This window comes from Cornus florida, unplaced genomic scaffold, assembly GCF_030987335.1.
Source record: "Cornus florida cultivar Cherokee Brave unplaced genomic scaffold, ASM3098733v1 CherokeeBrave_3.0.0_Hap2_Chr08, whole genome shotgun sequence".
Taxonomy (NCBI): Eukaryota; Viridiplantae; Streptophyta; class Magnoliopsida; order Cornales; family Cornaceae; genus Cornus; species Cornus florida.
Genome location: NW_026775578.1, coordinates 26385049 through 26401689, shown reverse-complemented (window position 1 = coordinate 26401689; position 16641 = coordinate 26385049). Strand labels below are relative to the sequence as shown.

Sequence of the window (16641 nt, the reverse complement as noted above, 5' to 3'; positions counted from 1 at the left end):
ATCTAGGCCCCATAATGATGCTACGGAGGTACCAACGGTCAGGGACAGTAGCCAATCCTTCCCTCGGCGCTAAGGGGGTACCAAATGGGGTTACATTAACAGTTTGAAAGTGATTGATTTTGAATAAGAAAATGGGGAGTGGCATCGGCATGCATTGCATTCCATTGCATCACATTGATTATGTTGGGATTGGTTGTCATGTTGTATTAACCCGGCTTAGTATGATCTCCATTCCCATTACTCTATTCTATGTTTGGATTCACGGGGACACAAGAGACATGTCTTAAGTGCCACCTGTTGAGCAAATTGCTCACCTTACATACCTAACATTTGTTTCAGGTCTTGGAAAGGAATTGGCGAATAACAATCCACCTCATGCTTGAGAGCACTTAGGAAACATTTTGGATGCATTTTTGTAGAGCTTGAACTTGTTTTGTAAAGATGTTGACTTAGGATGTTTTACTTTTGCAACATGTAAAATATTTGGATTTTAGCATGTACATGGCCAGTGGGGTAATGTAATTAAGTTTTACCATCATTTAATCCTTTAGTGTATTTTGGTAACGTGTGATAAATTATGTTAACGTTGTAGTTGTTGTTATTGTGGATGTTGAAATGTATTTACGTATGTACGTGAGTGTAGTGGTGTGGGTGATTGGCTTTCAAAGTTGGTATATCTCGGTGACAGTGAGTGAGGATGACCTAAACCAGTCCACGTAAAATTCCATACGTCGACCGAGTTGCGTGAACCAGTCGACGTGTAGCTTCCCACACGTCGACCGGTATCCTGACAGTAAGCTTTTCATTGTGCACATTCCAAACCAGCACATTCCAAACCAGCCGACGTGTAGCTTCCCACACGTCGACCGGTATCTCGGCAGTGGGTTTTTCACTGCTCATAACCCAAACCAGCTGACGTATAATGTATATACGTCGACCGGTTCCTGTTCCACATATAATTTTTTTTATTTAGCTTTCCCAATTACTCTCTAGCACCAAATTAATGTTGCGAATAATTATTTTATGACCTAATAAAATGCATTAATTATATTTTAACCACCGAAAAGACTATATTGTCCCAGACCTTATTTTATTTATTACGTGATGCAAGTAAATGACTATTATACCCTTTGAATCTCAAACTACTTGAATTGTAGCAAATCACCATCTTGCCCTTTTTGGACCATGATAATTGAATTTAATGTGAAAGGACCATATTACCCTTGAACCATTCCGGGTCGGGTAAGGACCCGTTTAATAATCCGGATCCATGAGGATTTGGGTAGTTACAATCGTCTCCCAAAAATCAAAATTTCAGAATTTGATAAAAAAAGATATTAAAATTAAAATAAAAAATAAAAAATTTTGAGTTATAAATATTAAATAATACTCCATTCGTCCCAAAATAGATGAGTAATTATGAATCACAGTTCCCTAATGATGAGGAAAGTTTTATCATACTTAGTAATTTTTTATTATTTAGATTTCTTATTTATTTTACTTTTATATTTTTTTTATAGGAAGTTTAGTTTTAATTAATTTCTTTAAGGAATTATTTTCCTTTTGCTATTAGGTTTCTTTATATTTTAGTTTTCTTCTAGAGTTAGGTTTCTATTCCTATAAATACATGTACTGCAATGTGCAGAATTAACTTTTTCATTGAATTATCAAATAATATATCAGATTTCTCTAAATTCTCTTTCTGTTTTGTGGATTCAAAACACCCACCTTGTGGATTCAAGGTAATCTGTTCCACGTGAACAAATTTATCGCTTCCGTTTACATTAGTTGGTATCAGAGCGCAGGTGATCGTTTTCGTGGCAACCTCGCTGGCGACGAAGATCGGCAGAGAGTGGCTCATTTTAGAGCTGAATATCAAGACTATCAATGTGAAACCCAGCAATCGTTGCAAGATATTCAAGCAATGATTGTTAGGCTTAAGTTGGGTCTAGAGCAAAACCGCGAGAATAATAGGTTGCGCAACGACGTAGATCGTGTTCATCCTGTTTGTAATCGCAACCCCTTCCCTCCGCATAGTCAGTCAGCCTATGAGGAAAAGGTGTTTGGGGATCATAGAGACGCACGAAGATATCATGATTATGGGGCTTATGATTCTATGAATTTTCCTCCTAGAAATTTTGATAGTCTCTTTCATGTTGAAGATTTTCTAGATTGGCTAAAAGATTTTGAGAAGTTCTTTGATTACATGGGAATTCCAGAGGATAAGAAGGTGGCACTCATCGCGTACAAATTGAAGGGAAGAGCTTCTAATTGGTGGGAACAGTTACGAATTACTCGTGCATGACAAAGAAAAACACCGATACGATCTTGGCTTAAGATGAAACGTCTTTTGAAAGCCAAGTTTCTTCCACTAAATTATGAGAAATACGAGGAAATCCAATTTCAGCCGTACGAGGATTATCTGCCAAGGTGTATAAAGGTTCAACCCTTTACCAATTTATTGTTTTATTCGAAGCCTCAATCACCTCCTACAATGGTCAAGTTTATACAAGAAGAAAAAATTATTTGTGTCTAAGAATCGAAAGCCGAAAAAAATTATTTTGTAGAGAAGAAAGAAATAGATAACAAGAAGGAAGATCAAAGTAATTTTGTTCAAGTAACAAGTGATGTTATAGAGATCGAGCAAAAAAAAAAATTGTGTTGCTCCACTTTTTATTGTTACAGATTATGCAATTAAGGAACTCAATCCGGTGGAAGAAGATGACACTGAAAATCCAAATGTTCTTAAGGCCGAGAGCTCACTCGAAGTTGTCACACGGAAAAAATCAACCATGATTGTTGTTCCTTGTAATCCCTGCCATGGAGACAACCGCCATGCACCTGATGAGAGAGATGATGTTGAATTTACATGGTGTCAATATCCTGCTCCAAAATTCCATGATACTAGTGTGGTAATCGAGGCATATGTGAAAAGGCAGTTGAAGCACCTAGATAAGGGTCAACATTATGTAATGAATTCTTCAAAGATGGTGACAAAACTCTTGTCCTTTTCCAGTGTTGTTAATTGGATAGGCAATAAAACAATTAGGTGTCAACACACTGGCTAGAAACCAAGTTGTGTTATGAAGCCAACTCCTTCGCACGCTGATGTGGCCGTCGGGCAAAACAGAGAAAGATTAATGAAATTATTTTACTGTACCAAGTCTTTTGGAGTTGTGATCGAAATTTGTTAATCGATCAAGTTGTCCATGGTATCGAAATTTGTTCATACTCATATATGATTAAACTAGAGAACAAGGTTTTTTTTGAAGTGGAGGGGACTGATGTAGGACAGTTTTATCATACTTAGTAATTTTTTATTATTTAGATTTCTTATTTATTTTATTTATATATTTTTTTATAGGAAGTTTAGTTTTAATTAATTTCTTTAAGGAATTATTTTCCTTTTGCTATTAGGTTTCTTTCTATTTTAGTTTTCTTTTAGAGTTAGGTTTCTATTCCTATAAATACATGTACTGCAAAGTACAGAATATACTTTTTCATTGAATTATCAAATAATATATCCTGAATTCTCTTTTTGTTTTGTGGATTCAAAACACCCAAATTCAAGGTAACCTGTTCCTCGTGAACAAATTTATCGCTTCCGCTTACGTCACTTAATTATCCATCTATTTTGGGATAGAGGGAGTATATATTTAATAGAATATTTAATATACTTACTTATATAAAAAGTCCTGCTATTTAGCCCGACAAATAAAAACCTACTATTTCACTGAGTCTATGTGGCTACCTATGTGTCAAATATAATGAGACCCATTTTAAAATATAAGGTAATTAATTATTTGGAAAGTTGTAATCTCTTTTCTAAGTTTCATCTTAATATAGTATATTTGTTGGGGATAAAAGTTTCAATCACCATATATATCAAATTATATATATATATATATATATATATATATATATATCACATTACATCTTTCTAAGAACTGTTGAGATACTTAAGATTGCACCTCTCATATATAATTAGATTGTGTTTCCCCCGTTATATATAAAAGATTGTGTCTTTGATTATTAGTATTCAAATATCACTTTGATAGGCATTCATTACTATAATGATCAAACCTAATGATCTATGTGACTCCCAGAAATAAAAACAAAGACTATATTTTATAAAAATAAATAAGAGTAGTAATGATACTTATTTAAATTGAAATTTTAGAATAAACGTCATATATTATCTCCGTTGGTTTTAAGTTGAGATATTAAAGTCGTCAATAATATCATTTTTCTATATAAAATTTTCAAACTATGAAATTACATATCAAATATGTTGTATTTAATAAAAACGTGATGTATCAATACATATTGTAACGACCCAAACCGGGGGTCCAAATCGCTAACCGAGTCCTTAACCAAACCTGAGGACACATAGGGGTAAAATGGTCATTTTACAATATGAGAGGATAATTCATCTTTAAATTAATCAAATGAGGTTTAAAACAATCATTCTAGTCATCCCATGATACTCGGTAAGGTTCTATGGTCATCGATCATGAATTCCCAAAAGTACCCTTACTTGGTTCAAGGGGAATTTCGACACTATTCCACTAAAACCATCATAACTCTCAACATGAATGGAATTTTAAGATGCGGTTGGTCTCATTAGAAAGCTAACTCAAAATCCTTCAAAATGGACTCAAGAATGACCCTATTTGGGTTTGAAACAAAGAAGTTATTACCAAACAAAATTAGGCGGTCAAAGCTGATACACTGTCAAGGCAAAAATATACACTGGAAGGCTAGAATCGGTTCCCAATCTTGGTACCGGTTCCACCTGGGCAGAATGTCACATTGCGAACCAAAAACACCCTTGAACAGTACAAGGGCTGAACAGGTTCCAGAAGTCCAGAACCTTAAAAATGCCCAGAAAAACCTAAAACTAAGACTTGTGCACATGGCACCCCTTTGGTCCCTTGGTGACCCTAATTAAAGTCTAATCCCGTTCCCAAACATGAAATTGACAGTGTATGAAGCATAATTAAACTCACATGCCTTCACTTAAATCGTATACAAGTCCAATACATCTTTTAAAGTCCGAATTACACAAATTTCATTTTATGCAATTTCAAAAGAATTAAATACCGGGAATGAGGCCTTCATGGCCAAAATTTACATAGTTTTAATATGAATAACATGAAATGAATTCCTAACTACATCAATGTCCATGGATGCATATCATTTACCGGCTCACCTCTGAATTCCTGAAAAATGTTAATAATAATAAGGTGAGCTCAATAACTCAGTAGAAAAAGCCTAAATTACATTCTTAAAAATCTCGTGAGCCACAACCAAAGAAAGGGAAATCAAAGAAAAGGGATCATGAGATTATGAGTCATATCAATCATACATGAATTTCACAAATTCACAAACCATACCATCAAACATGAAATGCAAATGTTCTCTTCTTCCTTTCCAACCCAACCTCACTAAAACCTTCTTAACCACCACTTTAACTTACAACACCATCCTTCATCTCACTTTCTAACATTTTCTCCCACATCAAACCTTTATCCTCTCAATTCATCCCATACCAAGAATATGCATATCATACTACCATTTACCAATATACAAGTCATCACTTACATCATGATTATCATATCAAACACCCAAACATTGGTCACATAATTCATACTTTCACATTTTCTAATAGAAAATAGCATGCTTGGCACAAATACAAGAAATCATTATATTCTTAATCCACAACAATTAAAGCAACACTATCTCATGCTTAACATCACAACCAAAAAGTTACAAACTAAGTATGCTTCACAATATCAAGATTTTCATGTAAGAAAATACATAGAATCTCACTAAAATCATAGGAATTCGTAATTTAGACTTCCCCTACCTCAAGATAGCAAACCAAACAAGGCCTTAGCAAGCCCTAGCCTTGAAATTCCCCAAACCCTAGCAATATGGGTGCCAAATGGAAACTCTCCTCAAGCTCATCAACTTCCTCTCTATGGCATCACCAAAAACACCTTCTAATCTCCCCAAATCCAAGGTTGAAACATATGTGAGATATATGTGATGTAGATACGGAATATAGAGAGAAAAATGAAGACAAAGAGGAGGAAGAGGTGATGCCGAAAATGAAAGAGGAGGGGGAAAAAGTTGGTCTTGCACTTGGTCAAGTGGTCCTAATGGTGCCACTTGTCGAGCAAAGAATGGTTTCTACTTTTGGTGATGTTTTAATCTTGCCTTTGCTCATTCAATGTAATGCCTCCTCTATACTCCAAAATATCTTCCCAATTATGTAGATATATGACTATGAATATATGAGGGAAATGTCCATAATGCCCCTCACTTAAAATGAGAAAACCGGGAGAAGTTCCCGAGTCTGGAAATCGTCCCGACATCTGAAAAATTCTAAAAATGATACCGTTATTACTAATTGACTTAAAATGATTAAAAATAATTTTCCAAAACCCTCGGCTCAAGGAATTTACTAAAACAGCCCTCGTACCCGCGTGGCACTCAAAACGAGGCGAGGATTAAAATAATCCAAAAAAAATCAATAAATTCCAGAAAATAGAAAATTAGAAAAATCGGTAACGTTATACATATATTAAATATGTATTGGATATATGGATAATATAATACCCCACCAAGCCCCTTGTGTCTTAGTGATATCTCATCTATCTCTCAAATTGGATGGAGATAATTCGAGTCGCTAAAATAGCAAAGTGGGTGTGTAAAATAACAAAGTGGATGTATAAATAGTGCGTGTGAGTTTCTTGCCATTGACAAAAAGATAATATAATACCCTAGCCAATGAATATTGTTCATTCCTATTATTAAGAGAAATGAGGCTCTTTCATTGGTTGGGTGTATCATGTAGCAGTTACATCCGAGATACAATATAAATTATGGTGAAATACATTTCAAATTTAGGTTAATGCAATTTATACTAAAAATCTAATTATATGTTTGTCAAATATAAATTGATAAATTTGTCTTATAATCTCATGTAGAAAATATCAGAAATGTTGAACGTATTGAGCAAACTTAAGTCACTTGTAGGTTTGTAAATCATTTTTCTCTAGGGCTTGGAAGCCCGCCCAATCACAACTGCAAAAAATAGTATCTCGTATATTCCGTGCCTTCCAAATGCAACGAACCTTCCTGCTCTTTGAATGCCTCGGACATCAGCTTCAAAATGCGACGAACCTTCCTGGTGTTTGAATGAACTACAAGCATCTTCCGAGCCCCCGACATTTTTCCAATCAAGTTCTTTGCAAAATCATCGCCAATCAACATCCTCAACTCTGGACAATCTCTAATTTTCTCAACAACGTAATTGTCATTTTTCATCATGAACAAATGTGCATCTTCATTGTGCTTGGACTTGATTTCCAATATGCCTACTAAAATCTCAATGAGAAAAATTAAATGGAGTGCCAATGGACTTTGCCCCTCAACTTCTATTAATAAGTCCAATGCTGACGGCTTAGATACAATTAATGAAGTTAAAGATTACTTGTAATCAGAGAGCCGAGTAATATTGTCCATCACATACCTAGCCAAGCTGTGAATAGTCCCATCTGGAATCACCAACGACTCATGACACAAATCATTCTCCAGTTGCAATAGAATCCCACTGATTGCCTCCGCGAGCGGATAAAGTATCTGAATAGCCCCGATTCGGATAGGTGACTCAACAACCTCAATTTCAATAGGTTCTGCTGAATTTGATTGAAAAAGATTGTCCAGCTCAGGCAAAATTTCAGACAACGCCTCGTGGAGATCTAAAAATTTGAACAATCTCTCCGATGGTGATCGGCTACTACTACTTATGACATCCACAAAGTCAAATAACTGAACTAAGCCATCTCTAACTATTTCTGCAAAACAGAAATCAACTACAACAGTTGTTGCAAGACCTCCAAAGATTTGCTGGCAGAGTTGCTTCTCTTTGGGAAAGAAAATTCGAACACAAAATTTGGCTGCACGAATCCATTGTCTGATCTTCACCTCCAACACTTGCCACTCCAACTTCCAGACATCTTGAATGATCAATTTCTCGATGCCAACACGTTGATAACACTCGTCCACTGCACCCTTCCTTACTCTCCTGTAAACCTGAACGCACTGAACAGAGTCCATCCTTTCAGCAATACTCCGGAGACCATTGATTTCTTCTTCAGATGGAACAATATCGTAGTCTAAATAATCCTCTTCAACTAATTCATAGCTAACACTATCATCACTCATTGAACTAGAACAAGTGGAATACCTTGGATTGCTATGGCCGATCCTGGTCAAGATGTAGCCAAACTTCTCCTCCAGCCGAGCCATGGCTATCTTGATCACACTGTTGTCATCAGATATGGTTGCCATCCGGCGGTGGATCTCATCAACTGCTTGCAAGTACTGATTTATATCATTGCGGTCTCCTCTGCCAAAGATCGTTCGTCTTCCGGCACCACTTACATCCCATTGCAAAATGATCTTCACGGCAGATTCATAAGCAGCATCAACGTTTTCTGGGGTTCCCATAGTAGGACAAGCTTCAACTAAACTTTTAAATTCTAATTCAGCAACTAGTTAGAGCTCAGAAATTATGGCAATTAATGTATATATTTAAGTTATTATCTCTATATGGTCTTCTCTTATCGGTAAAATACAAGACTGGAAGAAGGGTCGAGGAAGTTTCCAATTTGCTAGAAAATCTTTAGGTAAGTGAGAGGAAAGAGCATATGGGAAAAAGAAAACTACAGAGAGCTCCCACTACTCCACCCAGAAAATTGACCCATTCAACAATGGAAGGAAGAATTAAGAGGTCCTTCCTTGCTATAGATAGGAATGGGTACACACTCTATATTTGTGTACTCTAAATAGTCAACTAGATCCACAAAACCCAAACACGGAACAACATATGCATAGAAAACAACAAATTTCAAAACAGCACATTAAACTAGTGTAAAAGCAGTATCTCAGTGCAAATATTTGATGAATGATATGATAGATGAACAAAAGAATCAATATCTCAAGTTGTAAAAGCAGTATTCCAAAAAATTTTACCCACAAGGCAATAAGCTCATGTGTTCTACCACCTTGCATCGCCAATGAAGAAGCAGCAGCAAAAGGCCATACTTACTATATAGGTAGATTGGAATCTAAAAGCCATGGACTTGGAATCAAGAGCCCCCCTTTCAGTATGGATATATCTCAGACACTACTAGTTCAGCTACCCATTTCCTAATAAAATGACCTCTTCCTTTTTTTCTAAAATTAGTACGATCAACATTATTGTCAGAAGCTTATTCCTTCTCAAGTTGTCCATTTAGCTTTCAATCCGTCTTCTATAAACTTCATAAAGTGAAGTAACAGAGAAAACTAATATGAATTGAACCCAGAATTTTGGCAAGCATGCAAATGGTTTCTAATGGAACAAGAATGGGGAGGTAATAGTAGTGAAAGGAGACCTCCATAGCAAGTTCCACAAATATATCTTTTGAAGGAGATGTAGTCATAATTATTTTATTGAATGAAGAAAATTGTTCTAAATAGTTTGATAAATTCCAATATTGATGCAACACAACAGACAAGTAACTAAATTAATGAGTGCAGGCAACCAATGAAGAAGAGCATGCTGGTTGCCGTAGCTAAATTGTCAAAGAATCGTCTGGTGACTCTGGTTGAACTATTAATAGATATGCCTACCAGCCTGTCAGAAACAATTGGTGCCAAAAGCCAACCCCCCAATTGGCCACTTTCTTGATTGTGAACATCAACAATATTGCAGTTGGAGTATGTGAACTTAAGGCATAATTGGGTGGTGCAAGTCAAAACCTTGAGTGTAACGACCCGAACCCGTAGGTCCGAACCGTTAGCCTGGGTCCTTAACCGAACCCGAGGTCAACTAGGTCCTACACTCCATTTCCTATGTTCAAACCCACCATAAGACTCATTCTGGGCTCAAAATACTCAAGGACACAAGCTTACAATGCTGGTCAAACATTACAGGTCAAAAAGGAATAGTCAGCCGGCTGATAGCCTTTGGGCGGCCGACTGACCAACATGGTCAGTCGGCCGAAACGATGGTGAAGGATACATGCTCTTGGGACTTTCATTGTGCAGGTCATCGGTCGGCTGAAGGATATGATTTGGTTGGCAGAACCTGGAGTTTCGGTCGGTTGGTGGAGAAAATCAGCCAGCCGAAACATGACTCTGGGCCCTGTACCTCACTGTAATGGTCACTGAATGTGTATACTACCCCTTTAGTTCACATCAAACCTGTCTTGCAACCACTTCCCAAATTCACGACGTCAATATATGATAATACACAATTAAATGACCTCAATAATAAATTAAGATATGATTACCCTTCCCATTCATCAACAAGTGTTTACATGTTATAAAATTTACATCAAAAAATCATCAAGTATCATAATTATATTACATGGCTTTGATTTACAAAATAAATACACTTTTCTAGAACATGGGGCTTTACAAATGAATGGGAAATATACAAAGGATGACAAAATGCAATTTCAAGTCTTCATCAAACTTGTGGTGGAATATCATCCGCCACTTCTTTCCCGAGCCTTGAAAAATGTTAAATAGAATGGGGAGAGCAAATTGCTCAGTAGGGAGTGCCTAAGACACACCTCTTGTGTCCCCGTGAATCCAAACAAGGAATAGGACAATAGGAATCGGGGTCATACTATGTTGGGAAAGTACAACATTACATCCAATCTCAGCATACACAATATGATGCTATGAAATGCAATGCGTGCCGATGTCGCTTCCTATTTTCAACATTCAAATCCATCACTTTCAAAATGTTAATATAACCCACCCTTTGGTAACCCTACAGCGACATGAGAGAAGGTTGGCTAGTGTCCCTGACCCTTGGTACCCCCGCGGTGTCATTTTGGGCCCAGCTAGCTCAACCACGCTAGGACAATCTCCCTAGTTCCCTCTAGGCTATATTAACACACCGGCCCTTTGGTACCCCCGCGGCGACCGGGTCTTCTCAAAACCACTTTTATCAAATTTCTTCCCAAAATCCCCTTTCATTTTCATTCAAGCACTTGCCCTTTTTATTAATGCCCAATGCCATGAAATGCATGTCACATTTATCTCCAACAATATGAGCATAAAAGAAATTCACACCACACAATTTAACATTCTCTTTCATAACAACTTCCAAAAAATTAGTAGACATCACAGGCATGTAAATTAATATCTAAGCATGCTTTTCACCTCAATTCATTAACACATATAAGTATAGATTTTCTAACACAACAATCATGTCATTTTCAAGTCAATCAATTTAAATAAAGCATGTTTTACATACAAATTTAATTGTTTCGCATAATCATATATTTCATCTACATAAATCTAGCTACTTTAAAAGGGAACCAACACAAACTAACATAGTAGGATATAAATCAAGTAAAATTAACTCACTAAAGAGAAAGATTGTGTAGATTAGAGACCCCTACCTCAATTTGAGCCAAAAGCCCCAATTTTTGCCCTACATCCCCATTCTCCTAGAGTGCACCAAACACCAAATTGCTCCGATCAATTCGTAGACCTCGGCGTGGGCTTCAATTTGCCGCAAACGGCACTTAAAAACACTAAGTATAGAGAGAGAGATCTAAATTCAAAATTGTGATGTAAAAAGAAAAGAAAAAAGAGAGTTTGAGAGGAGAAGAGAGAGAGAGCAGCGGGAGAGATGAGAGATTAGAGCCAAAGTGGTCTCTAGACCACTTAAAAAAAATCTTGTGGGTCCCACCATTTTTTATTTCTTTTCTCTTTTTCTTTTGTTTTCTTTTTACCCCACATACAAATATATACACACATAGACATTTTAAATCACAACCATATACCACACATCAAATAAAATAAACATGATGCAAATGGACCCAACTAAAATACCCGCAGGCAACAATTCCGGTAACAGGTCCCACACGGAACTTCCGGCCCGAAAAATGGAAAAAATGCAAAAACGATCACCCTTACATTTCAAAGAGTCCTGGACTTAATGAAATGTCCCATCAACTCTTGGATACAACCGGCACACTCCGCAGTGTCCGGTACGCAAAACAACAAAGGACTAAAATGCCCTCGTGGCGACAAAAATTCTAGAAAAAGAAAAATGATGAAAAATGAAAGCATCATAATCTACCATCCTTAAAGAGATTTCGTCCTCGAAATCTACCCTCCTTAAAGAAGGAAACCCACAGCCACACACCTTCCGAGAACACCTCACCAAACCTCGTGACTAAGAACTCAACAACTTTGTTGCCTTTGACTCCCGATGCCAATAGGCAATCACACATTGTTATCAAAACAACCCAATGCTCACCACCCTATAAGGGTACTCATCGCTCACAACATCATAACACCAGACCATCTGGTACGCCCTACGCTGTACCCGGCTCGAAACGGACATTGGTCTACTCTGCACTACTACACGGGACTTCGATGCTCAAAAAAAGAATGGTCACAAGACCCCTGAACATGACATTATCCTATCCCAACTCGTTCTTTAAAGGACACACTAGACCCCAACTGGGGAACCCCGTCCATCATACAATCAAATGCAAACTCAAACTTACATGTCCCTGTCAGATCAAGTACTCGCTATCCACCGCATAGCTACACTACCACACCATATGACAATCATCATACCAAATAACTTAAAGGAGACGAAACAACAGATTTCCAAATAACTACATAACCATAAGTCGTCAAAACGATAAAACGTACTATCCTGTATTCTGGACACAAATCCCCAAAACAAGATCCTTAATAATCAATGATTCTACTATAAACCTTTTTATCGGACACTTGGTCCTAACATACCCCGTCACCCGAGACAAACCATCGAAGTCCACATTGTTACACCGACACAACATACAATGCTATGCCCTCACTGCTCCTGACAAACTAAAATCATCATGGACCTTTAACCCGACATCGTGCTAAGGATGGACTGACTCAGGAGAAATGGTTGGCCAGGCCATTTTCATCATCGATCCGATCTCAACACTGATGTTGTTCCTGTCTTCAGGTCTAAACCTCATGCACAACTCCATACAGTCCACAAAACAATCACAAGATTCTTTCTTTAATCAATCCGTCACTCTACATAACCTCGACAATCATACAGTCACATACTAGCTCTAAGAATCCCAATCACACATTAATCACACAACCCCTAACAGGCTGGAAACAATATGGCACCAAACGTCACAATCGTCAACCCGCATAAAAGATCTCTAATATCCTTATAACACCCATACCAGGCAAACAACTCTATGTCACCATTCGGTTCAATTCTTGCCTCTTCAAAACACTTAATACAACCGTCTCATGCCTGAAACCTTAAACTAAAGTCAATCACTCCTATTATTTCTCAATGAAATCACACATTCTCTCCCTCTAGCTGCCTAGCACTCAAACAATACCAACACTTGTCCTCAAGGCACTACTCAATTCAGACATCAAGAAAGCATCCGGATACACAACTCACATTACATCACCTAGTCATCCTCAAACTACCGTCCACAACACATTCCCTAACCATCACCGATATCACCTTACACCAGAAACAAGGTCCCTATTCAGCAACCCATGCCTCACATTCCACCTGTCAAAACTATTCTCAGAATAAGCACCACAAAACCTAAAGACTCCACCTCCCTCCGGAGGAGTGAGTTGATCCATTCAACCAGAACCTCTACCGATGAACCCTAACAGCATAACAAACCACTCACAGAGCCGTCCACCTATGGACGCGCACAACTCTTAATCGGAGAACAAGACTTATGACAAACGACGTCCTTGCCATGACTAAATCAAACGAAAAGGGTAACGGACCCTGCTCTCACAAGAGACCATCATCTCACACCTGAATGAACCAGACACCCTATCACACATTACTCACCAATCGTCCAACCATGGACACCCAATCTCACCTGAGATAAAATGAACTTCCTACGCACAAGAAGGAGAACCAACGTGGAAACACATATGAGATCACGAACACTAATCTAAGCGACCTCGCCACTAACGGACCATCCTATACAATCAACGCAGAGACCTCGTATACACTTCTCCGCAACACCCTCAATGTACTAACACTGGGAACCATCACTACATGTTGAACATCGCTTCCCATCCTACCCAATAATCTCCCAATGAAAAACTCTATGTAATACAACGGCACATGATCACCTGTTCCACCTCTACACTTTGAAGGCGACACTGCCTCGATCACAATACACACGAAACCCATTACCTCAATCACAACAACCCACTGACTCTTCAAAAGAAAAAGATGCCTACATGGCAACATCGTCCTCACTGACTCTAATGACCACACCGTCCACAATCACCTCAACTGGCATACAATCCGTCACCTACCTGACAACAGACAACAGATAACTCGTAATTTCCAAACCGCATTTGGATCATACCTTAAACTAGTCTCCTCATCAGCACTAAGCATTACACTACAACACTATAACACCTTTACTGCAACTTACTCCAACCACAGTCCTATTCTATCATCCCACCGGACCATCAAGCCACAACTAAAGGATTTTTCCTCGGATATCCTTAAGACAATATCATCGTAACAAAAGAACAAACATTACTCACAATACTCCTCATAATGATCACTGCATACAACTAGAAAAGAACCTCAATACAACAATACCTTGCTGATAAATTTTCAAAACAACAATGAGCATAAAACCCAAAATGCTCAACACCCAATTGTTACCTCAATACCATTAATGGTACAATCAATCATCGACGCTTAACCAATGACTTAATCCACTTCTTCTAAGGTGATCTACGTGCGTAATGAGAAAACCTCATACTCCAGGTTCAACGTTACTACCTCCAGGTTCAACGTTACTACTTCCCTTCTTCACTGTTCCTTAGAACACTCTTGGCCCCAACAAAAATCAAATGAGGCTACCAACTAACCCACAAAGTCAACCTCGTCCCAATCACTCCAACATTAGTCCATCTCTTCGAATCCTCAAACAACAAACGCTATCTTCTGATATTCCAGACGCACTCTAAAATACAATCCGAATCCAAAGCTTTCAAATTCTAAAACACAATCCATTTGATAACACCATACTCACCAGCTATCACTCCATCCGCAAACAACCAAACACTCCAATGACCCCACACTACTTGCCTTATAGTGTAATCCTGCTCTACACAACTAAAACTAACCACTATATACCACCTCGAGACTATCTAGACAACCGCATCAACCCAGAACTCCGTTCATTGACCGAGCCATGCAATCAACTCACCGAGAGTCAATTACCCATAGCACACTCCTGCAGTTCTCCGAAACAAAGACTACCTCTCTACAAACCAGTCTCTAAAACAGACTCTTACAAGACCATGAAATAATCCACATTTGCGATCGATTCTACTTCACCCCTAGACCTACAAGGTCCAACAAATCCCCACGACAGTCAGAACCAACACGCTCCCTGAGACCGTACCAAAAGACACATCTACAACTCATAGACTACATTTGTGACTTAAACAATCTTTGTCACGCCTACCACGACCAGTTCGATAAGAACCTCCACACCAAACTGTGACCCAAGTCACTAACACCAAACTCCTATGGTCATACTGAGACCCTCACTCGCACACCTGACCTCCACGGCTACTAGAACCCACACACCAAAGCGTGAAACTCACTCACAACAAGGGCACCTTGCCATGAAATATGAACCCGTTCCAAAGTCGTGCTTGAAGCACCGCACAAAATGCAACTAAGAAGATAAAAATGGCTACACACCAAATAGCTCAATCCACGAGCTAAAAGACCAAGTCGTCTGTTAGATAAGAACTGACACCCAACCACCCTGGAGCAACTGAGCTCCTTGCCAACTCAAATAAAAACTCACACAACGTCCCATGCTCGACAGTATAAACACATAAAAACACAGATATACACGTATATAAAATGAGCGAAACCATAATACCATGCTCATTACTTGCCACATTATCATAAAGAAAATTGCACTGACCGTGCTTACTTCTCGCCACCATTGTTTATCTCATATTTTCCGTCTCATCATATATGGCATGTTTACAGTTAACATACATACTTCATTTACAGGTATCGACAATTTAAACACATATGCACTTAACAAATAGGCATGCCTTTCAAAACAATAAACATTTAAACAAGTAACAAGTAAGCATGCTTCTTAAACAGTTAAGCATTTTAACACATAGGCACATAAACAATGCAAGTCAACTTTCTACCCCTTCTAGGTAAGCTATTACCCGTCATCAGAAAGGTTTTCGAACCTAAGGCTCTGATACCAATTTTGTAACGACCCGAACCCGTAGGTCCGAACTGTTAGCCTGGGTCCTTAACCGAACCCAAGGTCAACTAGGTCCTACACTTCATTTCCTATGTTCAAACCCACCATAAGACTCATTCTGGGCTTAAAATACTCAAGGACACAAGCTTACAATACTGGTCAAACATTACAGGTTAAAAAGGAACAGTCAGTCGGCTGATAGCCTTTGGGCAGCCGACTGACAAGGCAGGATTGGCCGGTTGACCTACATAGTCGGTCGGCCGAAACGATGGTGAAGGATACAAGCTCT

At 38.2% G+C, this 16641-nt stretch overlaps 1 protein-coding gene across 1 annotated transcript; it reads right to left on the bottom strand.

Moving 5' to 3' along the window:
• Positions 1-7497: 7497 nt before the first annotated feature.
• Positions 7498-8520, bottom strand: LOC132269921 (exocyst complex component EXO70B1-like). The gene has a single exon (XM_059771141.1). The coding sequence runs from the start codon at positions 8518-8520 to the stop codon at positions 7498-7500; it is 1023 nt and encodes a 340-aa protein (XP_059627124.1).
• Between the last annotated feature and the right edge of the window lie 8121 nt (positions 8521-16641).